At 44.5% G+C, this 26,671-nt stretch overlaps 1 protein-coding gene across 1 annotated transcript in view; it reads left to right on the top strand.

The window, feature by feature from the left end:
- Positions 1–25,718, top strand: part of LOC129849614 (multiple epidermal growth factor-like domains protein 6) — a 103,916-nt gene extending 78,198 nt beyond the window's left edge. The window contains exons 6-38 of the mRNA XM_055916435.1: positions 7,908–8,030; positions 9,439–9,564; positions 10,992–11,114; positions 11,217–11,339; positions 11,454–11,591; positions 12,038–12,160; positions 12,532–12,654; positions 12,793–12,969; positions 13,388–13,519; positions 13,673–13,801; positions 13,911–14,039; positions 14,863–14,997; positions 15,676–15,810; positions 15,936–16,061; positions 16,181–16,312; positions 17,017–17,145; positions 17,261–17,392; positions 17,551–17,679; positions 18,015–18,143; positions 18,281–18,409; positions 18,544–18,672; positions 19,471–19,599; positions 19,754–19,882; positions 20,007–20,135; positions 20,248–20,379; positions 22,533–22,661; positions 22,765–22,893; positions 23,547–23,675; positions 23,777–23,905; positions 23,994–24,122; positions 24,246–24,374; positions 24,528–24,656; positions 24,924–25,718. Of these exons, the coding sequence (XP_055772410.1) occupies positions 7,908–8,030; positions 9,439–9,564; positions 10,992–11,114; positions 11,217–11,339; positions 11,454–11,591; positions 12,038–12,160; positions 12,532–12,654; positions 12,793–12,969; positions 13,388–13,519; positions 13,673–13,801; positions 13,911–14,039; positions 14,863–14,997; positions 15,676–15,810; positions 15,936–16,061; positions 16,181–16,312; positions 17,017–17,145; positions 17,261–17,392; positions 17,551–17,679; positions 18,015–18,143; positions 18,281–18,409; positions 18,544–18,672; positions 19,471–19,599; positions 19,754–19,882; positions 20,007–20,135; positions 20,248–20,379; positions 22,533–22,661; positions 22,765–22,893; positions 23,547–23,675; positions 23,777–23,905; positions 23,994–24,122; positions 24,246–24,374; positions 24,528–24,656; positions 24,924–24,985 (4,235 nt within the window). The 3' untranslated portion in view covers positions 24,986–25,718. The remainder of the gene's footprint in view (positions 1–7,907; positions 8,031–9,438; positions 9,565–10,991; positions 11,115–11,216; positions 11,340–11,453; positions 11,592–12,037; positions 12,161–12,531; positions 12,655–12,792; positions 12,970–13,387; positions 13,520–13,672; positions 13,802–13,910; positions 14,040–14,862; positions 14,998–15,675; positions 15,811–15,935; positions 16,062–16,180; positions 16,313–17,016; positions 17,146–17,260; positions 17,393–17,550; positions 17,680–18,014; positions 18,144–18,280; positions 18,410–18,543; positions 18,673–19,470; positions 19,600–19,753; positions 19,883–20,006; positions 20,136–20,247; positions 20,380–22,532; positions 22,662–22,764; positions 22,894–23,546; positions 23,676–23,776; positions 23,906–23,993; positions 24,123–24,245; positions 24,375–24,527; positions 24,657–24,923) is intronic.
- The last annotated feature ends 953 nt before the right edge of the window (positions 25,719–26,671 follow it).

The following is a 26,671-nucleotide window of genomic DNA, read 5'->3' as shown; positions in this document are numbered from 1 at the left end:
CTACCACTACCACCATTACCACCACTACCACCATCACCTCCAGAACCACCATCACCACCATCACCACCACTACCACCATCACCACCACTACCACCATCACCTCCAGTACCACCATCACCACAACTACCATCATCACCACCACTACCACCATCACCACTACTACCACCATCCCCAACACTACCACCATCACCTCCAGAACCACCATCACCACCATCACCACCACTACCACCATCACCACCACTACCACCATCACCTCCAGAACCACCATCACTACCACTATCATCATCACCACCACTACCACCATCACCTCCAGTACCACTACTACCATCATCACCACTACTATAATCAATACCATCGACACCACTACCAGCATCACCACCACCACTACCACCACCATAACCACTACTACTATCACCATCACTACCCTCACTCCCACCAGCATCACTACCACCAGCATCACTACCACTACCACCACCAGCGCCACTACCACCATCACCACTACTACTATCACCACCACTACCTCCACCATCACTACCACAACCATCACTACCATAACCACTACCATCACCACTACCACCATCCCCACCACTACTACCACCACCATCACTACCACCACCATCACTACCACTACCACCACTACCACTACCACCATCCCCACCACTACTACCACCACCATCACTACCACCACCATCACTACCACTACCACCACTACCACTACCACCATCAACACCACTGCCTCCAAAGGAAAGAAAGCGAATACTGCTTGAACCCAAGTCTAATAGACAAATAAGCAACACAGATCTAAAATTCCACTTACTCAAGGATCTTTGTTTTTGCTCAGCTTGATGTTTTCCATTGGAGAATGTCTGTAATTCGTTGAATACATGGCAGTGATAAGTTCAATATGTAGCTATCCCCAGCCCTGAGGAGAAGCCTGTTTGGAATGCTGTGCAGCGTGAATGCTAACTGAAGGAGCCAATAATGATACACTTTTTGAAAAAACTTGTGCTATCTAGAACCTAAAAGGGTTATTTGGCTGTCCCCATAGGATAATCCTTTGAAGAACAATTTTTGGTTCCACGTGGGACCCTTTCCACAGAGGGCTCTACATGGAACCAAAAACAGTTAATTTATGCTGAATAACCTTTTTTTGAAAGACTTTATGTTGTGGTTATTAAGACTGCTAATAGGCATGTTATCACAGCTGGGGGTAATACCACTCTCTATGGACATCTGCTCTGATGTCTAATGGATAAAAACATATCAGCTCATTAATAAGTTCAGAATATTTACTGAACTTAAAAACCTAAAAAGTCTGCTTTCAGTGCCTGTGTGGACAGCACTGTAATGGATGTAGGAAGATACAGTATGTGTATGGTATGTCTAACAGCATAGGGATGGTGAGTGCATTCCTACTGTATGACTGACAGTCTCTGTAGATGGTGCTGAGCTGTCTGAATAGGCCTGCCATCTCAACTAAAGACCCAGAAGTAATACCTGAACTTGTGAGGATAACAGCACTAAGACTTTTTCTAAAATGTTTTATGAGATTGGAGAACACATTAGGAAGGATCTTAGACCAGTCCTCCATACAGCGTCTTTCCAGATCCTTGATATCCTTCGTTTCACTTATGGACTGCCCTCTTCAAAACAAACCACAGGTTTTCAATGGGGTTCAAGTTTGGAGACTGAGATGGCCATTGGCAAATTATGATTTTGTGGCCAATTTATTTGTGTATTTGATGTGCGCTTGGGGATATTGTCTTGATGGAAGATCCACTTGCGGCCAAGTTTCAGCCTCTTGGTAGAGGCAACCAGGTTTTTGGCAAAAATGTCCTGGTACTGGGTAAAGTTCATGACGCTGTTGACTTTAACAAGGGCCCCAGGACCAGTGGAAGCAAAAATGTAGCCCAATAACATCAAAAATACACCACCATGTTTTACTGTAAGTAGTTTTTTTTCTCTTCTACTTATACAATCTCATTTAGACCCCAAACCCACCACTGGTGTGCCAAAGAGCTCCATTTTCATGTTATCCAACAAATGTAAACACCAGGATTTGCTAAATGACATTTGCACTTGGATTGGAACCGGTGCTATGGTCAGATGACATGAAAATAGAGCTCTTTGGCAACGCACACAAGTGGTGGGATTGGGGTCTAAATGAGAATGTATAAGTAGAAAATAACCCCATACCAGTTTCAGAGTTCTTTATATAGGCCATTTTTGTACAAATCGTGACAATCGTTTTTGACCACGTTCATGCATTATTTTTCAACCCAATGAAGACCTGTCATGGTTCAGCCTCCACTGTTTAAATGTATGTGTTGGCAAGGGATGAGAGACTGCACTGAGCTCCTGAGTAGATGGGGTCACTGCAAGATTCATTCTTTTCTCTGATGTTTGGTTTCGAAATATAAAATTGTACCCTTGGCACTTATCAGATCTGGCTATATTGTACTTTGGCAGTTATTTCTTAGATTTCTATATCAAAAGAAAAGTTGAACTATTTTATAATAAATCTTATTTTCACATTCCTTCTAGTACCTGCATGCCATATCCTATAAATCAATCACATTTTTTACATACATCAGCCTTTGAAGTGTCAGGAAAAACATTGCCAACTATAGTCCTAAATCACTATCATTTTAAATATTGGCTTTTTAACACTCTAATCACTGTAATTTCTGTCAAATACGATATCATTCCAATGGTACATTATAGTAGCATGTGTGATCATAGGTTTGAGCATATGGGCTACTTTGAGGAGAGTGTGGAGGAGAGGAGGAGGAGGGGGGGGGGGTGCCTTAAATGGCCAGGACATGGGAGACAGACATGGTGGAGGAGGCAGGCAGATAGAGAGAGAGAGGGAGAGACTAAAAAGAGAGAGATATAGAGGGGGGAGAAATCAGAGGGAGCAAGAAGTTGTTCTGCCTTTACACAAGATGTGACTGAAATGAAAAATCAAAACAGGGTTTAGATCTTTTGTATATTCATGTCTTGTTTTAACATATCTCAAACAGTATTGTAGTTGTCATTTTGTAAATTGCACGTGGGCTTATGTTAGCATTTTTTTTGTTGCCATAAATACATTTTTTCTATCTGTGAGAATATATAGTAGGCTAGTTCTTGGACATGGCATTGTCAGGATGGTTGATGCTCCTCGTGGGGTGTTTTGGGGCTCATATATATCCAGTCTTGGGTGCTAACAATCTGTACCACCGCTATCATAGAAGGATTTGCTATATGCCTGACTGCTTCCATGGATATAATGGCTACAATGGGTACAACATGGGATATCATGGGCCAGGTGAGTGCTACAATACACTCCACACTTCTGTTGTTATGTTTACCCTTGCATGGGCAATACTGCCTATAAATGATATCTCAGTGGGTTTATGTCATATATGGCAAAGCCTGTTACACTATTGTTGGTTTTGAGTAATTTTAACTGAATGAAAATATACCTTATGATTAAGAGGTCATCTGGGTCAAGCTTTCCCCTATATAATATTTTCATCCAGATCATTAGACCAAGCCTGAACAACTCTTCCCATCATTTTCAGTTGGATGACAGGTGTACTATTGTGCACTCTACTAGGATCATGTTTTATGTTCCGTCAGCAATGCAGAGGAAGTCTCAGTGTTATCAGTCTACTCCTACTATGGAGATGGACTGGTGCCCTTGTGTGTAGCCCGGCACTGCCCACATAACTCCAGGAGAAGTGGAGGCTTCCACTTATCAGTGGAGAGACATGAAATATGCATGTAGAAACCCACGTTTAGTAATGCTAACATAAATATGACATGACTCCAGTTGTAAACTTAACAAGTCTTGTCACTATAAAAATTACTAAACACTTTCAGTTGGAGAGTTACTTCAGTGCAGCTCTGGAAGATGGTCAAACTCTGGTTTATGTGAATGGGTCCAATATCTTACATGCAGTACATCGTCCTATATCTGGCTGCATGAGTCAGGTGCATCCTAATTTGTATTCAAACTACACAACTGAGAATCAGCTAGAAATCCATGTCGATTTCATGCTTGGAGAAATACCAAAGCTAAACTATTTTTCCATGAATAGTGAAAACTGGCCTAATGGCTACTGGCCTTATGGCTGCTGTAAGCCTGTGGCTGCTGGGGCTTTGGGACCATGCTCTGTGGAAATATGTTCTAGACATGGAAACCAGCCTAGAGGGCTTGTACAGTATGCCATGGTCCACAGGGAAACAGCGCCACATCTTTGGAGTGATTTCATTAAAAATCAAACAGAAACATGCTGCATGGACAGAAAAGAGAGCACCCATCTGCCTGCCAGCTTTCCTGGATGGAACTGAGCTGACGTTTGGCAGCAGTTTGGAGTTAAATTGGTATAATGTGTAGAGGATGTACTCTGTCCCAAAACACCATCTTAAAAGATGCCTCCAATGGGAGTGGATGGGTTCATCTATAGACAGAACTAAAGATGATGAATACTGGTGGTGTAGGATGTACAGTACAGTAAGGACTGAAATGGTTGCATGCTTCTCTAACCCACTGCACAGTGCACACTATGGCTTGGCTAAGTGTTTCTGATTATACAGTATTTAAATCTGTTCTGTTGGGGTTACAAGCAGCAAGGCCAAAAATAAATATTCATAAAATCTCCCCCTCCATTGTGTAGGTATTGTAACCCCCAGGGGAGGGCTTCTGTTCCCTCCCAGAGTCCACTGTGATACATTTTGTTCTGGATGTGGTCACAGGCTGTTAGTGTCTATCAGGCTGCTTTCATGTCAGACAGACATCGCTGGGGTGCCGTGTAATGACGGCAATGGAGCTCAGCAGTGCCAGTCCAGATCCCACATAGCGTGCTACCAGGGCTCTGGGAGGGGAGGGGGTTCTCTGGGCTCTCTCCTTCTGGTACTGTGCCTCTGGATCTCATTTCCCCCTCCATGGCTCCAAGTGCATGACAAGAGAAAGATTGATCATGTTAGGCACAGTTAAGTCACCACTGAAAAAGGGGATGTGCCAGCATGACAATGTAATGACATTAGCACACAATGACTACATTATTGTTCCAATTGAGGAGTCTATTATTGTTATGAGGGTTTTTATGTGTGATGAATGTTCATTATTGCTGAATATTACAAAGGAGAAATAGTTCATGAAAAATGTGGGATTTGCCTTCAGTAACTCGAGTAGTGCATAACACATGACTTCACAATTGAATATTGTTCCCAATGCAAAGCACAACACAATGACATAATTAAGTGATTATGCCCTCGAAGATCGTGTTTGGAGGATATATTGGCACGGGTGTTTTTAGGCCCAAGACAAAGTCGAGGCCCAGCAAACCGTGCTGATATATCCTCCAAACACGAGCTTCGAGGGCATTATCACTTTTATACAATGGGTTACCAACATATTAAAATAATGATTTATATATTTTAATAGAATTTTTTTTTGTTGATTAATGTATTCATATTATTTTTTATTTGATTAATTTATTCATCCTTCCACAATATATAGTCCTGACACAAATCTAGTGTTGCTACCCACGCTGGCTGGTTGTTCGTTCTATCGGTTCGGTTGCCAGAGTTGCGACTCAGTCATTAAGTCTTTTTTTTCTGTGTCTATGGATGGTACCCAGTCCTTCGTTCTAAATGTTCTATTGCCATACTGGCTGGCAACGTTCTTGTCCCTTTCTTGTTAGCTAGCCAACTACGGCTAACTTACAGTCACGTCAAACAGTGCAGCCAGAATAACAACAAAGTAGCTGCTTTTGCATTTGTTTGACCTGTTTTCTTTTGACATTTCTTTGTGTACAGTATATCCATAACAATTATGCTGACTCATGAATTCGACTGGCTGAGAAAAGCTGCCTACCTGTCTGTTTCATCCCGACACCTTCATTTCTTTGGGACAGCTGGAAACCAAATTTCAATTTTTATTTTATTTTTTTACCTTTATTTAACTAGGCAAGTCAGTTAAGAACAAATTATTATTTACAATGACGGCCTACACCAGCCAAACCTGAACGATGCTGGGCCAATTGTGCACCTCCCCATGGGACTCCCAATCACAAGTGATACAGCCTGGATTCGAACCAGGGTGTCTGTAGTGACACCTCAAGCACTGAGAAGCAGTGAAGCAGCTCTCAAGAGCCTACAATGTTTCAAATGTCAGAGATACAGACTGCAAGGTTTATACAAATCTTCGCTATTTAAAACCAATTGCAAGTCTAAAAGAAATGGAAGATAATGTCTAGATGCTTTTTATAGTGGATATAAAGTTTAGAAATTGTCTGGCTGGGCTGATGAGACAGTGGATTGTGCAGTCAGATGGAACCGAGTAGATAGGCATTTCATCGTCATAACTTTAGCCAGTGGTAACTTGTAGAATAGACACCGGCTGGAATTATTATTATTATTACTATTATTATATTTATATATTTTTAACCTTTATTTAACTAGGCAAGTCAGTTAAGATCAAATTCTTATTTTCAATGACAGCCTAGGAAACAGTGGGTTAACTGCCTTGTTCAGGGGCAGAATGACAGATTTTTACCTTGTCAGCTCGGGGATTCGATCCAGCAACCCCAGTGCAGTTTTAACCAATCAGCATCCAGGATTAGACCCACCCATTGTATAATAAGAACTAAACAATGGGAAGAGGATAATATTATAGAAACTTGTCTACTAAGTCTTCCCTATCTTTCCTCTTGTTTAAAAAACATTTTTTCACAGAGGTTAAGCTGAATACTTGAAATAGTTTCTTCTTGAAGTTAAATTCTCTGTGAGTGGACTTACTGAACTCCTCTGAGCGGCACATAACTCACTCTGCCTTAGTTATTTAAACTGGCCACAACCATCAGTCATTTTATGGTGTGTTACTTATTGTACAGACAGTCAGATTGGCCGGAAACTGTTCACATCATAGTGATTCTAATGTAAGGACTGTACGAAACTTCCAACATACTGAATGTTACCAGTCAAAAGAGAACGGTTCACCTCTGATCTCACTGGTGGTCAGTTATGGCTGGCGTACGATTATTTGTTAACCCCTTGCATGAGCTATAAACTGGAAATTAGTTGTTAACATTTTGAAATTACATTGCAGAAAGGACAAGTAGTAATTTATTCCCCTGTTTAGTCTCCCTGATAAAGAACATCTGTCTTAATTTGTTTATAATCTCAGTGTTTGGTGGAATGTCTATGTTTTGTGTACTTCGATTTGGGTTCCCAAATGCTCCTGTGACATGTCCCTGAGACTGATAGAGAGAGTACAGGAATTTTAATTTGGATTTAACTGTTCAGTAGTTGATACCACATGGAGGATTTGTTTGTTTGGGCACTAGGGCACTGGCGGAGTACTTGTACCCTCATCCATCTTACTCCTTCCTCTTGGAGGGTGACAGGTAACCTTGCGGTTAAGCTTATTGGGCCAGTAACCGAAAGGTCGCTGGTTTGAATCCCTGAGCTGACTAGGGGGAAAATCTGTCGATGTGCCCTTGAGCAAGGCACTTAACTAGGGCTGGGACAATACCAGTATTGCAAAAATGTTTCCATGTCAAAAATAAAACACAAACAAGGGCTGTTTCCCTGAAGAAGTTAAATCCGTTTTGTGTTATATTTCCTTGCCATGATACTAACGAGTATCGAGATACTGGTATCGTACCGGCCCTAGACTTAACCCTAAATGCTCTTGTAAGTCGCTCTGGATAAGAGAGTCTGTAAAATGCCAAATGAAAAATGTAGGAGCGTATCTTTCTCCTAAAGCTGAGTCTAAATTCCTGTCTCAGCACATGGAAGCTTTCTGGAGCTGATTCTTCAGTGGTACCTTTCTGATAATGAGACAACCTTTAGGACAATTGCTATACATTCCCTTCCTCACTCTGTGTGTGTGTGTGTGGTGCGTGGCCCTGCAGATAATGATGAGTGCCAGGTCTATAACGGGGGCTGCCAGCACAGATGCGTGAACACCAGGGGCTCCTATCACTGTGAATGCAACACAGGCTCTCGACTCCATGTTGATGCACGCACCTGCATCGGTGAGTAACAACAGCACCCAGTGGACAATTAACCTGATAACCCTATGTTATACAACATCATCATAATATACAAACCACAAACATATTGTGACATTCTAGTCAGTGGAAGCTTTTGGAAAACCCAGGGCCAGGTAGGAGTTAGTATAGGCCTGAGGAACTACATTATAGAAAGGTCTGAGTTTAGTTGAAAAGCCAATACTTCTCTACATTTCCTTCTGTCAGTGTGGTATTTAAAGTCTTAGGCAATCTCATAGAGGCCGCTGGCCTAACTCTGTGTGAGATCCACTTACTCTCCAGCTCTCTTGCCTGTGTGTTTACGTTGTACCTGTAACTTGTCTCTATCATCGCCGAGATGCACGACTCAGCGTACAGCCCCAAGGCTTTTAAAAACAGCTGTTAGCACATGAGTATAAACTCAATCTCAATGCACACAGCAAGGAATGTACACAGGGCGCCTTCTCTGACATTGAGAATGGAAATGTATGCTGCTTTTCTTGGCTTTGGCACAATGTATAGGCTATGAGTATAGGAATGAAACAGGATAGATAGGGGGACCCTAGTGTCACTGAGTTATGTGATGGCTGCAGTCATCATCCACAGTGGATGATGACTGGTTGTACTAATAATCACAATGCACATGTGAACTGTCTCAGGGGTGATGCTTATCTGTGAGTCTGCATATCTTTCTCCTGACAGAGGTCTGGGAACTGTGCTCTAACACTGGATGGGATGGATACTGTACATCCCTCTCTTGAGAGAGAATGAGAGAGAGAGATGCATACCAATAGGAAAGGAACACCAGATGTCTTCCCATATCAATTCAACATATCAGTCATTTTTTCATATCCAGTTCATGGCTTTCCAGGAGAGGTCCACCTAATCAAGCAGATGGATGCATACTGTGTCCAGCCAGTGTAGTTGATGGAGGGATCTAAGAGTTTCAGATGGTGGATAGGCTCTAGTCTGTCCCTCACTTTAACAAAACACCATGAAACAACACCTGCTGTTAAAACCTCTACTTAATGTTCTCCCATAGAACCAGGTCAAGCAGAGACATGCTATGGCTGCATGGGAGAGACAAAGAGATGTAGAAAGCAGAGATCAGTCAGTGAGCTGGCTCTGGCTTCAACTCATCATCTTAGAGTTTCCTTCACCACTGAGGACCTTCCTTCCGCTGTCTGTGTGATTATTGGCCCTTCAGGCCTGTTGATGGCTCTTTACTGGGTCAAAGTAGAACAAACCACTGAGGTGTTTAGCACAGTGTTTGTGTTGGTAGCACTTCTGAGCTTGCAGCCTTTCAGAAAGAGCAAAGATGCAGAGTAAAGGGTAGAAGGGTTACTGTGAAAATGCAATGGTTCTCCTCCCACAATATAACAAAAATGTATTGTATCTGTCTGTCTGTGTCCAGCTGTTCAATCATGTGGCATCAGTAATGGAGGATGTGAGCATTTCTGTGTACAGCAGTCCCCTACTGCCTTCCGCTGCCGCTGTAGAGCCAACTACGTGCTTGCTGACGATGGAAAGCACTGCAAATGTGAGTGTACCCATCCTCTGGTATTTCTACACTACTATGCACCCAGCAGCATTCACATACTCACTCACAGATGAATAATCTATCCGAGCACTTGCCAATTACTGAAATTCCCTCCATGTGAAAATAACATTTCAACCAATTAAATACAAATAAGAAATAAGCTCCCACGTCACATTTAATGGCGTTTCCTTTCACTCTCCCAGTGTATCGTTGGATCTCAGGTCTGACATGGGAAACTGCAGATGAAGTATGTTTGGTAGAAAGACTGCATAGCGGGCAAGTTGACAGAGTGTGATGTCACATTTTATTGTAGACATATGTTTTTCTCTTTTTCATCACAAATATAGGCTACATTACTGATCGTGAATGCACACTGAGTGAAGTGCACACTGTCTTTGGCTGAAGTAACCACGAGTGCAGAGAGAGAGAGCAGCTTTCTGTGCATGTTGAGTGACAGGCAGCTAAGAGAGAAAGCAGCCTGATACAGACATGAAACTAACTGTGGATAACCATGCTTGCAGGAGCTTTAAGCTGTAACTATACACTTGCAACATGTCTAAGTAATGGATAGACGGAGAGGGGAGAGTGTAGGCATGATACAAGCACGACAGCATCTAGAGAGTTGAGGGAAGGGTATTTGTGAATCCAAGGTGTCCTTTTGAAGGGTTTGTCATAACACTATAGATTCATAGCTGCCAATAGTTCATGTCCAACAAAATGTCGGAGGAATGGTAAGTTGGACTTCCATTCAGGAGATGAGACGTTAAATTAGTGTGAATACAACCCTGATTTGAAGTGTTCACTCGTCTTTCCTGTTTTCTCAACATTAGTTAACATTATGCTCTGACAGCCCAAGACTCAGACATGGAATGTCTGGCCCTCTTCTCTTTCTCTCTCTCTTTCTCTTTCTCTCTCTCTCTCTCGTTGAGCGCTGAGGTGGACTAGTTCTCTCTGAGGGAAGGAAGATTATAATTACTGTCTTTTAGACGCTTTTACGTTGTAATGGTTGGCCAGGACCAGCTTCCTCTAATTTCTGCAGTGCTGAAGCTTCTCACTCCAGCTGCTGTAGTGTACAGGACAGGCAGATACAAGTTAAACACACTTAAATATGCAGAAAAATACTCAGCCCAGTGTAGAGTTGGGACCTTTGTCTTGAGTAGTTGTGTCAGTGTGTATTCAAAGTACTCCTGCATTTTCGATAAATGTCCTCCCCCTTCACACTGATTTTTTTTAAATTTAACCTTTATTTAACTAGGCAAGTCAGTTAAGAACAAATTCTTATTTACAATGACAGCCTACCCCGGCTCAGCCCGGACGGCACTGGGCCAATTATGCGCCGCCGTACGATTATATTTGTTAGAAATGTAAAATATTTTTCAAGATAAAGTGCTGTCAACATTAAACGTTGTGCATCTCTTATGTTAAAGTGGAGAATCCATGTCATGATAAGAATGGCGGCTGCCAGCAAAACTGTCTTGTTGATGGTGGCAAGACCCACTGTGACTGTAGAAATGGGTACAAGCTGGCAGAGGACAGGAAGACCTGTGAGGGTAAGATGTCCACCTGTTGACTACTGCACTACTGTTCATACAGGGTCAATCATGTCTCTGTATTTAATAGATCCGTATATACTCTTTGTTTATCTGTCCCAGATATTGATGAGTGTGAGTCTGAACAGACGGGATGTGCTCATGGCTGCCACAACATCCCGGGCTCCTTCACCTGTGTGTGTGACACTGCCTACGAGCTGGGAGCAGACGGACGCCAGTGCTACCGTGAGTTTGGCTCCTATAATCATCATCATCTCTTTGCCTGTTTGAAATGATCTGAAATGTACAAAATGTTTCAATCAGAAGTAATGGGAGAGTCATCTCATGTTTCTGTGACAGGGATTGAGATGGAGATTGTCAACAGCTGTGAGAGCAACAATGGAGGCTGCTCCCATCACTGCCAGCACTCCACTGGCGGCCCTGTCTGCAGCTGTAACCAGGGTTACCGACTGGAGGATGACCTCAAGACCTGTGTCGGTCAGTCTAGAGACTAACCTTTACCATTCAGAGATGAACCTTTAACATTCAGCTCAGCTAAGATCAGTCGAGAGACTAACCTTTACCATTCAATCTATAGACTAACCTTTACCATTCAGAGCTGAACCTTTACTGCTCAGATCAGTCCTTTACCATTCAGTCTAGAGACTAACCTTTACCATTCGGTCTAGAGACTAACCTTTACCATTCGGTCTAGAGACCAACCTTTACCATTCGGTCTAGAGACTAACCTTTGCCATTCGGTCTAGAGACTAATCTTTACCATTCATTCTAGAGACCATTCAGCTCAGATCGGTGTTGGTCAGTCTAGAGATTAATCTTTACCCTTTAACTCAGGTCAGTTTAACATGTGCCTGGTTTGTAACATATCACAATATCATGATCATCCGAGTAATGCTTTTCATTGTGTGTGTTTTGTTTGGCAGACCTGGACGAGTGTGGTGAGGGAAGTTCATGCTGCGAGCAGGACTGTACCAACTACCCTGGGGGCTATGAGTGTTACTGCACAGCGGGCTACCGCCTCAACTCAGATGGATGTAGCTGTGATGGTATGTTCACCCCCTTTATAACCTTAGAATAGTGATCTAGTGGGGCACTCATTATACAATATAACTGTTGAACCTGGAATGCTTCCAGTTGAATAATATGTGCATGATGCTGTAACATTTTAGTCATGTTTCAAATCAAAGTTTATTTGCCACGTGCGCCGAATACAACAGGTCTAGCTAGACCTTCCAGTGAAATGCTTGTTTGATGAAAAGGCAGTGTATTCTTTGGTTTTCTGTACATTGTTTATTACATAACAACATTTATTCAACTCTAAATTTGCCATTTATATCAATTAACATGACTCAGGAGCAGTGTTTTTGTAAGTGACTGGACTCTGGACTGTGTGTGTGTGTGTGTGTGTGTTGTGTAGATGTGGATGAGTGTCTGGCGGCCAACGGTGGCTGTGATCACACATGCCAGAACACCGCCGGGTCCTTCCAGTGTTTCTGCCGCCAGGGCTTCCGTCTGGACGAGGACCGACGCTCCTGTGAACGTGAGTTACACCAATCAAATTAAATGTTGTGGCCTAGGGCCACAGCACCATCACACTCCATGTGGACATCCTGGTAACCTGTTACTCTCTCTCTCTCTGTTTGTCTGTCTCTTTCTCTGTCTCTCTCTCACTCTGCAGCGCTGGGGAATACAGTTGAGGCCCTGTCTAGTGGGGGCCAGGATATTGTGGGGACCCTGGCTCAGCCCCAGCTCGCCCTGCTGCAGGACTACAACCAGCCCCTGGAGCGCTATGATGACTATGAGGATGATGATGCTAGAGAGCTGCTGGCTGAGAGCACGCTAGCAGAGAAATTTGGTGAGCCACTGAACCCGAACACAGACACTGGGCCTGTATCTTATTATCTCCGTGTCTGAGCAACAGGAGGTAGACTACCAGACCTCCTTATTTGCTTACTAGTTACTTGGCAATTAAATACCCCACAGCAGGTGGCAAATTGGTTAGCCTCATATTCTGAGGCTGTTTTTTGTATACCTCTGTAGTAATGGGGGCGCTTATAGACTGTGGCAGGGGGCTATGGCAGAGAGCCATAGGATCTGTTTTGTGTTGTTCCTTGATTTATTAATGTGAAAACAGTAATCAGTATTGTATTATTTAAGGTCATCTCACCAGGGGTTGCTAGGAAGAATTTAGTTGAAGATTTGCAAATCCCTAACCACAAGCAGATATTTTTCTAGAACGTTATAGTCAGTAATCTCTTCGGTCCTGTGTGCAGTGTGTCTGAACAACACGTTTGGCCATGACTGCAGCCTGACCTGTGAGGACTGCTCTAACGGAGGGCTGTGTGGCCCAGGGAGAGATGGATGTCACTGTCCCGATGGATGGACAGGCCTCATCTGCAACCAGAGTCAGTATATACACACAGTGTACACAGACACTGCACTCTCAACACAGTAAATAATACATCTGATCAATATTATGTCTGTGTGTTTCTCTGTGGAACGACACGTCTCTTTCTGTATAATGGATAAATATATAACGTTTTATTCTATTCTAACAGCTTGTTCCGAGGGATCATTCGGCAGGAACTGCTCATTCCCCTGTAAGTGTAAGAACGGAGCCACCTGTGACCCTGTCAATGGGAACTGTCGCTGCCCACCTGGGGTCAGTGGAGACATGTGCCAGGATGGTGAGTAACTACTGGTTAACAGATACTGTACATACAAAAAAACATTCTCAGTTATTCAGACACTATTGAAACGTTCAGTTGCCTGATAACAATATCTTGTTGTCTGTAGGCTGTCCTAAGGGCTTCTATGGGAAACAGTGCAATAAGAAGTGTAACTGTGCAAATAACGGGTGCTGCCACCGCACCTACGGAGCCTGTCTGTGTGACCCTGGACTCTACGGGAGGTTCTGCCATCTACGTGAGTCACTCACACTGCTGACCCCTCACCTCTAATCTCTACCTACACTGAGTGGACAGAACATTAACAACACCTTCCTAATATTGAGTTGCACGCCTCCTTTTGCCCTCTGAACAACATCAATTCATCGGAGCATGGATTCTGTAAGGTGTCGAAAGCGTTCCACAGGGATGCTGGCCCATGTTGACTCCAATGCAAGTGTTGAGCGTGAAAAACCCGGCAGTGTTGAAGTTCTTGACACAAACCGATGCGCCTGGCACCTACTACCATACCTCGTTCATAGGCACTTAAATATTTTGTCTTGCCCATTCACCCTCTGAATAACGCACATACACAATCCATGTCTCAATTGTCTCAAGGCTTTAAAATCGTTATTTACCCTGTCTCCTCCCCTTCATCTACACCCTGCTGGTCATCTATGAACATTTGAACATCTTGGCCATGTTCTGTTATAATCTCCACCCGCCACAGCTAGAAGAGGACTGGTCACCCTACAGAGCCTGTTTCCTCTCTAGGCTTCTTACTAGGTTCTGGCCTTTCTAAGGAGTTTTTCCTAGCCACCGTGCTTTTACACCTGCATTGCTTGCTGTTTGGATTTTAGGCTGGGTTTCTGTACAGCACTTTGTGACATCAGCTGATAAATACGTTTGATTGATTGCTTGAAGTGGATTTAACAGGTGACATCAATAAGGGATCATAGCTTTCACCTGGATTAACCTGGTCAGTCTATGTCATGGAAAGAGCATGTTTTGTATACTCAGTGTATATCGATAACATTCAGGTCTTATTCAATATTTTTCATGTTATCTCCTTCCCTATCCAGTGTGTCCCAAGTGGGCCTTTGGACCGGGCTGTTCAGAGGAGTGTGAGTGTGTCCAACAGAACACTCTGGAGTGTCACCGTCACCACGGCACCTGCGTCTGCAAGCCCGGTTGGCAAGGCAATGCGTGCAGGGAAGGTCAGTGTCAGGAAAAAGTTATGATCATCTTCCTACATCACACTGTTCTGTAGCTGTGGATGCAGCCCTTTACATCACACACTGTTCTGTAGCTGTAGATGCAGCCCTTTACATCACACTGTTCTGTAGCTGTAGATGCAGCCCTTTACATCACACTGTTCTGTAGCTGTGGATGCAGCCCTTTACATCACACTGTTCTGTAGCTGTAGATGCAGCCCTTTACATCACACTGTTCTGTAGCTGTGGATGCAGCCCTTTACATCACACTGTTCTGTAGCTGTAGATGCAGCCCTTTACATCACACTGTTCTGTAGCTGTAGACGCAGCCCTTTACATCACACACTGTTCTGTAGCTGTGGATGCAGCCCTTTACATCACACTGTTCTGTAGCTGTAGATGCAGCCCTTTACATCACACACTGTTCTGTAGCTGTAGATGCAGCCCTTTACATCACACTGTTCTGTAGCTGTGGATGCAGCCCTTTACATCACACTGTTCTGTAGCTGTAGATGCAGCCCTTTACATCACACTGTTCTGTAGCTGTGGATGCAGCCCTTTACATCACACTGTTCTGTAGCTGTGGATGCAGCCCTTTACATCACACACTGTTCTGTAGCTGTGGATGCAGCCTTTTGTAGGAATTTATGTGTCTAACTTTCCTCTCCGCCCCCTCCTCAGAGTGTGACCCAGGCACGTTTGGCCCAGGCTGTGAGAACAAATGTGAGTGCCCGCTCAGAGTGTCTTGTGATCCTGTGACCGGGCAGTGCCAACGCTTGTGCCCGGCTGGTCGCCGTGGAGACAACTGTGATCAAGGTAGGTTGTCCTGTTGGTCATATGGGAGGGGCATAATTCTCTGATGTCATGGGGTCACTATGTAGGATTATCGTATGCAGCCTCTCTTAGTAAGACTACCATTGTCTCTCCGTCCTCTCCTTTAGACTGTCCAGAGGGGAGGTTTGGGCCAAGTTGCACTCAGGCCTGTGACTGCTCAGGGGCTCCATGTGACAGAGTGAGTGGCCAGTGCCAGTGTCCTGCAGGAACATCAGGAAAACGCTGTGAGAATGGTAAGAGAACAATCAGATCATTAAGTTGAGTTTATTTTATCATGTCACCCGACAACTATGTCAAAACATTGTGATATATTGATGTTGACGCTAACTCATACTCTTTATTTGTGCTATAGTGTGTGTGAAGGGCTTCTGGGGTGCGGGATGCCGTGAGGCCTGTCCAGCCTGTGAGAATGGAGGAGAGTGTGACAAACACAACGGGACGTGTTCCTGCCCTCCTGGGTACATGGGCAGGCTCTGTCAGAACTGTGAGTATGACTGAGTCAATGGAAGAACTGTGATCAAAGATTCTCGTGGTAGTTGTGGTTTAATTTTAGAAAGAGATGTTAAAAGATTGATGAGCTTGTTGTGGGTCATTAAAACATCAACCACACCACATTCCCCTCCGTCTGAGGCACAGACAGGTCATAAACACTGTTTTCATCAGGCGTGTTTTCACAGAGAAGAAAAATGTTATTCTTGTGTAACCAGCGGTTTTCTTGTTAAATGCCGTCAGATGCTTGCATGTCACTTCGACCAGTGTCATGGGAACTTACCGTACGGTGTTCCAATATGTGTGTTCACAGTATGTAGAGTATGCGTGACTCTTTGGCTCACAGTGCTATCATACAGTATGTAGAGTATGCGTGACTCTTTGGCTCACAGTGCTATCATACAGTATGTAGAGTATGCGTGACTCTTTGGCTCACAGTGCTATCATACAGTATGTAGAGTATGCGTGACTCTTTGGCTCACAGTGCTATCATACAGTATGTAGAGTATGCGTGACTCTTTGGCTCACAGTGCTATCATACAGTATGTAGAGTATGCGTGACTCTTTGGCTCACAGTGCTATCATACAGTATGTAGAGTATGCGTGACTCTTTGGCTCACAGTGCTATCATACAGTATGTAGAGTATGCGTGACTCTTTGGCTCACAGTGCTATCATACAGTATGTTTGTGTGCTGTAGCATGTCCGACAGGACGGTTTGGTGTTGGATGCCAGCTGCGCTGCCTGTGTGAAAACAGCGGGCGCTGCCACCCTGTCACGGGCCGTTGCACATGTGCCCCTGGCTGGGCCGGACACAACTGCAGGAAAGGTATAGTGGGTGTGGCATTGAACACAGTCTCGAATAAATACAAATAAATAAATATAGCTTACGCTCACTGAATGTAAACTGTTCAATTAAAATGTCTCCTTTGTTTCCATGGCAGCCTGTGATGCCAGGCACTGGGGGGTGGACTGTGCTGAGAAATGTGACTGTAAGGATGGTGATGGGAGCTGTGATGCGGTGACGGGCCAGTGTAACTGTGAGGCCGGCTACACCGGGACACAATGCTATGACAGTATGTGTGTGAGAGTCCTCAACCAAAATATCTGATATCAGGTGTTTGTGGGTTGTTTCCTTTCAGTCTAGTCTTAGTACTGAGACAGAACAATAACAGACTATCTCAGAGCACACACCTATCACTCCCTACTGTACTTGTGTTCATCTGTGTCTCAGAGTGTCCAGTGGGCTATTTTGGGCTAGGCTGTCTGCATCACTGTCAGTGTGACAACAAAGGCACATGTGACCATGTGAGCGGAGCCTGCACCTGTCTGGTGGGCTGGACTGGAACCTTCTGTGAGAAACGTAAGAGAACCTGCCAAAATCTCTCTAAACCTTATCCAGAACCCAAACTATAAATCGTATCCATAGACTGAACTGTATCTGTAATTCAGTTCAATTAGCCTATAGGAATCATTGAGTTATTAACATTGTGGATTGATATGCTTTATTGTTTGCTGAGAAGTAAAGGCTCTCTGTGTGTGTGTGTGTGTGTGTGTGTGTGTGTGTGTGTGTGTGTGTGTGTGTGTGTGTGTGTGTGTGTGTGTGTGTGTGTGTGTGTGTGTGTGTGTGTGTGTGTGTGTGTGTGTGTGTGTGTGTGTGTGTGTGTGTGTGTGTGTGTGTGTGTGTGTGTGTTTTAGCCTGTCCCCAGGGCTTCTATGGGTTGGACTGCCAGGAGAAGTGTGTGTGTGTGAACGGAGGTCACTGCAGCCATGTCACTGGGGTGTGCATGTGTCCTGCAGGGTGGATTGGTCCTACCTGCAACCTGAGTTAGTATTGGACTTCCCCCACTTCAGACAGCCTACAATATAAAACATTTCATATCAGATATTTATTACCAATGTGTGTTTAACATTGATATGATTTGTTCTTTAGAAGTAAACAGTTTCTTATCTTTTTCTTGCAGCATGCCAGGCTGGTTTCTACGGGGAGAGCTGCAGCCAAACCTGCGGTTGCCATAACAATGGTAGCTGCCACCCGGCGAGCGGGCAGTGTGTGTGTACACCAGGCTGGACAGGGCCAAGCTGCATACAGGGTGAGTGTGGACAGGGAGAATAGGAGCAGATCACTACTCCTATCTTACTATCCACAATACATTGCATGTGTCCTGTATAGAAAATATTTGTAGGGCTATAAAGTAATGAACATGGGTCTACCATTTCCCCCTAGAATGCCCAGTAGGCTTCTATGGAACAGACTGCTGCCAGCGTTGCCTGTGCCAAAATGGAGCCACGTGTGACCGAATCAGTGGGCAGTGTACGTGTGCCAGTGGGTGGATGGGCGCAGCCTGTGAGCTAGGTGAGTGGTACTGAAACAGCCATAGAGTCACCATGACCCTAAGTGACCATACTCATGCCTTACTACCATATAATATCATGTTCTGTGACTGTTGACCTAAAGCATTTATCCAATCAGGATAATTGCTCCCCATTCAGTACCAGTCAGTTACTAGAAATGCAGGCTATGGAAAAGCATCAAGGCTCTGGCTGGAGTAGTCTGGACAGACATGCCTAAGAATAGCATTACCTGAAATGGTAGAAACCATTTAGAACATTGGCCCTGTGGTTTGTTTTACTGTATTCAGGAAACAAATTAGTCTCCATCCTAATTTGCCCTGGCTTAGCTCATTTGTTTTTGCCTGGTGCTGTTCCCTGGCAGTGTGTGTGACACAGAGCTGCATGCTCCTCAGACTGCAGACAGTCTGCTAGACCCCACAGTCTCCTGTCTGCCCTGTAAACATCTCACTCTAGACCCAACGCAGAGGCTCTATTTCACCCCCCTACTCTACTCTACATCACACACTATCCTCCCATAGCACCCATATAAACCTTTCCATGGGTTGTCCATGCCAAACTCAGCCCCAGGCCCCTTATTCCACTCCAGGCACAGGAAATCTCTAATGCTGCTGCTGTGTTACCTAGCAACTCCACTCTGTGGTTAGTTATCACCTCCTTGAGCCAACTTTCTGCTAGGTCAAACCACCGGGTTTGGAGAAGGTATTGCTGTCCTCAGCAGAAACACTATAGGTTTCCCTGTTAGCCTGTGGTTGGTTTGACTGCTCTGATGTGATGTCATGTTGGTGTGTTGACGTTACAGAGTGTGGAGCGGAGCAGTTTGGGGCCGACTGCCAGGAACAGTGTCAGTGTGAGAACGGGGGACAGTGTGACAGACAGACGGGCAAGTGCACCTGTAGTCCTGGCTGGGTCGGAAAGCGCTGTGAAAAAGGTGAGAGAGACAGAGAAGCGGACATTTACTGTCTTTGTGATCATCAATGTTGGGTGCAGTGAACACAGCAGTAAACACAGCACCCTCTTGTGAGTGAATGTTCTTATCACATCCAGTCTCTGAGTTCCTCCTTTCTCCTTTACCTCCCCCTCAGCCTGTGGGTCAGGCCTGTTTGGAGCTGGCTGTGAGGAGAGCTGTCAGTGTGAGCATGAAGCCCCCTGTCACCACGTCACCGGGCACTGCCTGTGTCCACCAGGTTGGAGGGGACCCCTTTGTGACAAAGGTAGCCTAGTTTTAATGATAACAACTTTTTATATTGTCATAGCCTGTTGCACACTGGTTATCGCTGAAAGGAGTTTCAGCCATACATGTTCAGGATTTTTACTGACGCTCCTTTTCACCTCCAGCCTGTCTTCCTGGTACCCATGGCAAGGGCTGTGTGCAACGCTGCACATGTCCCCAGGGTACTTCCTGTCACCATGTCTCTGGGGAGTGTGGCTGTCCCCCTGGATTCACTGGCAATGGCTGTGAACAAAGTGAGGACTGTACTACCCTCTCAGTTCTTCTCCTCTCTGTCAATCTGGACTTTCAGCTGTAATGTCTCCTTTTTCAAGTTTCTTACCTCTGTCTGTCTGTCTCCCCCACCAGCCTGTCTGTCAGGGACATATGGGCTCAACTGTAACCAGGTGTGCCAGTGTTCTGAGACCAACCAGCTCTGTCACCCAGTGACTGGGTTTTGTTACTGCGCCCCAGGCTTCCAGGGTCCTAAATGTAACCATGGTATGTATTGTGTAATATTCATATGTGTAAACATACAGAATTATAGTTGGATGCATTTTACCACCATATCATACTGTGCTATGATTGGTTAAGACCACCCAAATGGTTAGGTGATGGTCAGTTTGATCCTGGTTGGCGATACGTGAACATGCCAGTTATAGCTAGCTAATAAAGAGCTACGTTAAGAAATATCCTGTAGTACTGCATTTTATTATTTTGTACAAAGTGTGCAAAACAAGACATATTGTACACTACCACCCTCTGCTGGTACCAACTCAGAGGCCTTGTTGTTAGAGTGTCCACCCTGAGATTGGAAGGTTGGGAGTTCGATCCCTGGCCAAGTCTGACAAAAAGGGACCTGATGTGTCTCTGCTTGGCACTAGGCATTAAGGAGATAAGGCACATTTTTTTCAACTAGGCAAGTCAGTTAAGAACAAATTCTTATTTACAATGATGGCCTACCCCGACGACTCTGGGCCAATTGTGCGCCGCCCTATGGGACTCCCAATCATGGCCGGTTGTGATACAGACTGGAATCGAACCAGGGTCTGTAGTGACGCCTCTAGCACTGAGATGCAGTGCCTTAGACTGCTGCGCCACCCGGGAGCCCCCAGAAACTACAGCCCCCTCTTGCAGCATGAACTGTCATGTTGTCCACCCAAAGAGAATTAAGGTGCACACAGGTCGAGAGACAAATTTGAGGTGCCAGACAGTGACATTCAATACCGCCCTGCACAATCTTGCCTGCATCTAGCTGATATAGGGTGTAATCATTAGTCCAACAGTTGCAAACAATAGTTTCTATTGGACAAATTCAGGTATGTTTATGCCCGTTTTTGCTCCATTTGCTTCCATTTAAGAAACAGAATCGTCGTAATGAATACACCCCTGGTCACGCGTAACAGAGGTCAATCTCTAAACAGCCACGTTGTATTCCTGCTCTTCCCTTCGCTTGTGGACTTCAACGCACAACACATCAGCTGTATGTGACCAGGCGAAAAAACCTTTCCAAGCCAAACCTCTACAAACAGCCTACATCGTTGTCACCATATTAGCTAAAGTAACGTCATAGTCAGCATAATTAATAGAACTAACACGTTAGTAAACACTCTACAATCATGCGGTAAAGTTACAGTGTACAGTCAGTAAGCAGTTACACCGGCGGGCCCCGGTGGCAATACATTTGTGATACCAAAAGCTTACCTTGACTTGGAAGAGTTCCAGTGTTGTGTTGGATAGTCATAGCCGGCTGGCTAACATAGCATCGCTCTCTTTGAGCGGGGTCTTTTAAGTAGGCTAAACTAGCTAGATGCATTTGCTAGCTAAGTAAGTGAAACTGAAATTGAAAAAAAAAAATGACAATCTCTCTCTGTCTCTCTATTTCTCTATTGCTTCTCATTCATTTTGGAAGAAATTAATTTGTTCAATACTTTTCAACTATTGTCTTTCTCTTTGATTCAACTACTCAACACATTTTATACACTACAGTGCTTGCTAGCTGTAGTTTATGCTTTCTGTACTAGATTCATTTTGATTTGGTGGACAGTTCATGCTGCAAGAGCTCTGATAGGCTGGAAGACGTCCTCTGGAAGTTGTCATAATTACTGTGTAAGTCTATGGAAGGGGGTGAGAACCAAGAGCCTCCTAGGTTTTGTATTGAAGTCAATGTACCCAGAGGAGGACAGAAGCTAGCTGTCCTCTGGCTACACCATGGTGCTACCCTACAGAGTGCTGCTGAGGCTACTGTAGACCTTTGCAAAGTATTGTGTTTTAATCAGTTATTTGGTGACGTGATTATATTTAGTGTAATTTTATCTAAAAGGGATAACTTAAATGTTTGACAATTTACATTTTTATGAAATTCACTGAGCAAGATGGTCCTCCCCTTCCTCCTCTGAGGAGCCTACAATGGTGTACTTGTACAGCAAGCTACCTCACGCTACAGAAACAGGAGATAGGCTCCTGCTCCTTTGAGTCGTTCCGGCTCACACACGCCAAGGCTCGTGCACTTACTTACTTTACCCTCTTTTGGTAATGACACCTTCATAACCATCCATAGGGGATGTCATTGCTCTAGGGATTATTTTTGTATTTTTTTCTCTCTTTCAGTGTGTTAAAAGATTTCTGGTCAAATGCTTTGTTTTGGCTCCTAGGGTGTGTGGAAGGTCGGTATGGTCCCAACTGCGAGCGAGAGTGTCGGTGTCAAAACGGGGGGAAGTGCATCTCCACCACTGGCACCTGTGAATGTACAGCAGGGTTCATCGGAGCACACTGCAACATCAGTGAGTTCATACTCAGCTTTTTAAATCACTTAATGTATATGCAGTAATAGCATAGCATCTGCATTAACACTATGGTCCCTAATGGCCTGTACTCTTTTTACAGCATGCCTAGCGGGACGTTATGGGCATGATTGTGCCCGTGTGGTGCTGTGTGGAGAGGGGGCACAGAATGATCCTGTCACTGGTAGATGTCACTGCAGCCCTGGACAAAGAGGAGAGGACTGTGGACAAGGTACGGTTCCTACTGAATCCAGTTGAACAGATCACAGTGTGGATGTAACAGTCCTGACCTGTTTTATGTTGTTTTTATGTGTTTATGGTCAGGGCGTTAGTTTTGGGTGGGCAGTCTATGTTATCTGTTTCTATGTTGGTTTTGGTTTGCCTGGTATGGCTCTTGATTAGAGGCAGGTGGTTTGCGTTTTCCTCTAATCAAGAGTCATATTTAGGTAGGGCATTCTCAATGTTTGTTTGTGGGTGATTGTCTCCTGTGTCTGTATGTATGTTCGTACCACATGGGACTGTAGCGTTTGTTTGTTTCGTTTCGTTTCGATGTCGTCTGTTTCCTGTAAGTTTATGTTTAGTTATATAAGTTTATGTTCAGGTTTCGTTCAACGTCGTTTTCTTGTTTTGTAGTTTGGAAAGTGTTTTGTTTTGTTTCGTGTGGTCATCGTATTAATAATAAAGATGGCTTATTTCCCACAAGCTGCGTTTTGGTCTTCAGATCCCTCTCTCCTCACCTCATCCGAGGATGAGGAGAGAGACAGCCGTTACAGTGGAATTATTTTTACAACACCAATATGATTGTTTGCGTCTCTGTCTGTCAAAGGTAAAGAGAGTTTTGTAATATGTGTGTGTTTGTAATGTGTAGTTTCTGCGTATTGGCAGGCTGTGCTCCTGGATGGTTTGGAGGGGACTGTGCTCAGCGCTGTAACTGCAGTAACGGAGGACTGTGTGACTCTGTCTCTGGAAGCTGTACCTGTGGTCTGGGCTGGACCGGGCCTCACTGTGATACAGGTGAGCGATACTGTACAGTAAGTACACCTATGCAAAATCATAAGAAATGGCTAAATGGCTTTAACTGCTGTCTCACTGTGTCTGTCTACTCTGTGTGATAGAATGTCCTCCAGGGACGTTTGGAGCTAACTGCCAGCTGAAGTGTGACTGCCGGAACAACGGAACCTGTGACAGATTGACAGGAACCTGCCTGTGTATCCCAGGATACTACGGACGTCAGTGTGAAAATGGTGAGTGACACACGTCAGCACTCAGTCAGAACAGTGAAAGCCACTGGCATTGCATCCTCTATCAAAAGTGTCCTGTGCCTGTCCTCAGCATGTCCCCCTGGTCTCCATGGCCCTCTGTGCCAGCTTCAGTGTGACTGTCTGAATGGGGCGTCCTGCCACCCCTCCACAGGCCTCTGTGTGTGTCCTCCTGGGTACCACAGCTCTCGCTGTCACAGAGGTGAGACATCTGCCAAATAACTGACCTCATACTATCTATGATGAACCACCAATCGCAGGATCTATAGAAGAACGACTAAATATGTTGTTGCTCTCCATCTTTCTCCACCATGTCAACTTTCAGAGTGTCACCAGGGCACGTTTGGTGTGAACTGTGCCAAATCATGTGACTGTGTGGAGGGCACACCCTGTGACCCTGTGAGTGGCAGGTGTCTGTGCACCTCAGGGAAGACTGGACCCAGATGTGACATTGGTAAGAGCCAGTAATACTGTATGTTTAATTGGAAGCATTCAGTAATTTCTATGTGATGGTAGTACAGCAAGTGCCAACCCAATATTCCCCATCTGAGCCTATTTCCAATTATATTCTTGTGTCGGTCTTACCTGCATGTGTGTTTATTGTCAGACTGCAAAGCAAACCGCTATGGGCCAGACTGCACAGAGAGGTGTGAGTGTGACAACGGGGCTTATTGTGACCATCGGAACGGACGCTGCACCTGTCTCAACAGCTGGATCGGACTCACCTGTCAGGAAGGTAATAGTGACTCATCAACACCACATTTCCCTCACAGTACAGGACTGGGTATAATGAAGCTGGACTGGAGAGAAAAGTTGACTGGAACTGACATGTTTATAATGAACAACTTATTATAGTGCTGACAAGTTGTTTTGTCTGTAGTGAAATTGCACATAATTGTTGAGGTTGCATTTCTCCTCCGTGGTGCTGTTTGTCTATAATGAATGTGTGCTGAGATAAAGAGTAAACTGACAGCTCCTCTTACTGTGTGTGTCCTGTCCTCAGGTGGGCCTCCACGTCTCCCCTACAGAAGCCGGAAGGAAGGATATCTCACATCCGGACAATAACGCATTATAGCTTCCCCTTTTGGTTGGAGGCTCCAATCCCCTCAACGAGCCTCCGACTGTAAGAGACTGAGGCAGCAGCACAAGCTTCACTGAAGCGGAACTGAAGTGGATTAAAAGTGTGGATATTATTATTTCAGACATACACACCCCAACAGGAGAGGATATTGCTGCGCCCACAGTAGCTGGATGACAGACATGGAGAAATAGACTCTCAGGGGAAATGTACTCTGTTTGCTCTAGGGTGGATAATGCTTTGGTGTGTGTGCGTATCTGTGTTTTGAACTGTGAAGGGCTTTTCATTGTGTGTGTAGTGTATATGTACGGTGGCCACTCAGGCATGGCCTGACTCATCAGTGATGAGGTCCTGGATGTTGTGACCTCCTTCTGGTAGTTAGAGGGAGGTCAGGTGTTACCAGGACTACCCTCCTCTGCACACTCCCATCCTGGACAAAGAACCTACGGGATATAGGAGATGTGTGTGGAGATGGGCTAAATGTCCAACACATTCTTGATTTCAGAGATCCACTGACTCACTCTGCTGTTCTTGAGATATTTGTTTTGTATACTTGGCAATGTTAAAATATTTAATGTTGAGTTTTTTTGTAATTTCCCACTGGAATTATGATGGAATTTGTGCATATACCATATACAGTGGCTTATGAAAGTATTCACCTCCTTGGCATTTTTCCTATTTTGTTGCCCTACAACCTGGAAATAAAATAGATTTTTTTGGGGGGTTTTATCATTTGATTTATACAACCTGCCTTTCACTTTGAAGATGCAAAATACTTTTATTGTGAAACAAACAAGAAATAACACAAAAAACAGAAGACTTGAGCGTGCATAACTATTCACCCCTGCAAAGTCAATAATCCGTAGAGCCACCTTTTGCAGCAATTACAGCTGCAAGTCTCTTGGGGTATGTCTCTATAAGCTTGGCACATCTAGACACTGGGATTTTTGCCCATTCTTCAAGGCAAAACTGCTCCAGCTCCTTCAAGTTGGATGGGTTCTGCTGGTATAGAGCAATCTTTAAGTCATACCACAGATTCTCAATTGGATTGAGGTCTGGGCTAGGCCGTTCCAAGACATTTAACTGTTTCCCCTTACACCACTCGAGTGTTGCTTTAGCAGTATGCTTCAGGTCATTGTCCTGCTGGAAGGTGAACCTTCGTCCCAGTCTCAAATATCTGGAAGAGTGAAACAGGTTTCCCTCAAGAATTTCCCTGTATTTAGCGCCATCCATTCATCATTACTTTAATTCTGACCAGTTTCCCAGTCTTTGCCAATGAAAAACATCCCCACAGCATGATGCTGCCACCACCTTGCTTCACTGTGGGGATGGTGTTCTCGGGGTGATGAGAGGTGTTGGATTTGTGCCAGACATAGTGTTTTCCTTGATGGCCAAAAAGCTCAATTTTAGTCTCATCTGACCAGAGTACCTTCTTCTATATGTTTGGGGAGTCTCCCACATGCCTTTTGGTGAACACCAAACGTGTTTGCTTACTTTTTTTCTTTAAGAAATTTCTTTTTTATGGCCACTCTTCCGTAAAGCCCAACTCTGTGGAGTGTACGGCTTAAAGTGGTCTTATGGACAGATACTCCAATCTCCGCTGTGGAGCTTTGCAGCTCCTTCAGGGTTATCTTTGGTCTCTTTGTTGTCTCTCTGATTAATGTCCTCCTTGC

The sequence above is a fragment of the Salvelinus fontinalis genome, chromosome 3 (genome assembly GCF_029448725.1).
Source record: "Salvelinus fontinalis isolate EN_2023a chromosome 3, ASM2944872v1, whole genome shotgun sequence".
In the NCBI taxonomy this organism is placed as follows: Eukaryota; Metazoa; Chordata; class Actinopteri; order Salmoniformes; family Salmonidae; genus Salvelinus; species Salvelinus fontinalis.
This window is presented reverse-complemented; position numbering and strand designations above follow the sequence as displayed.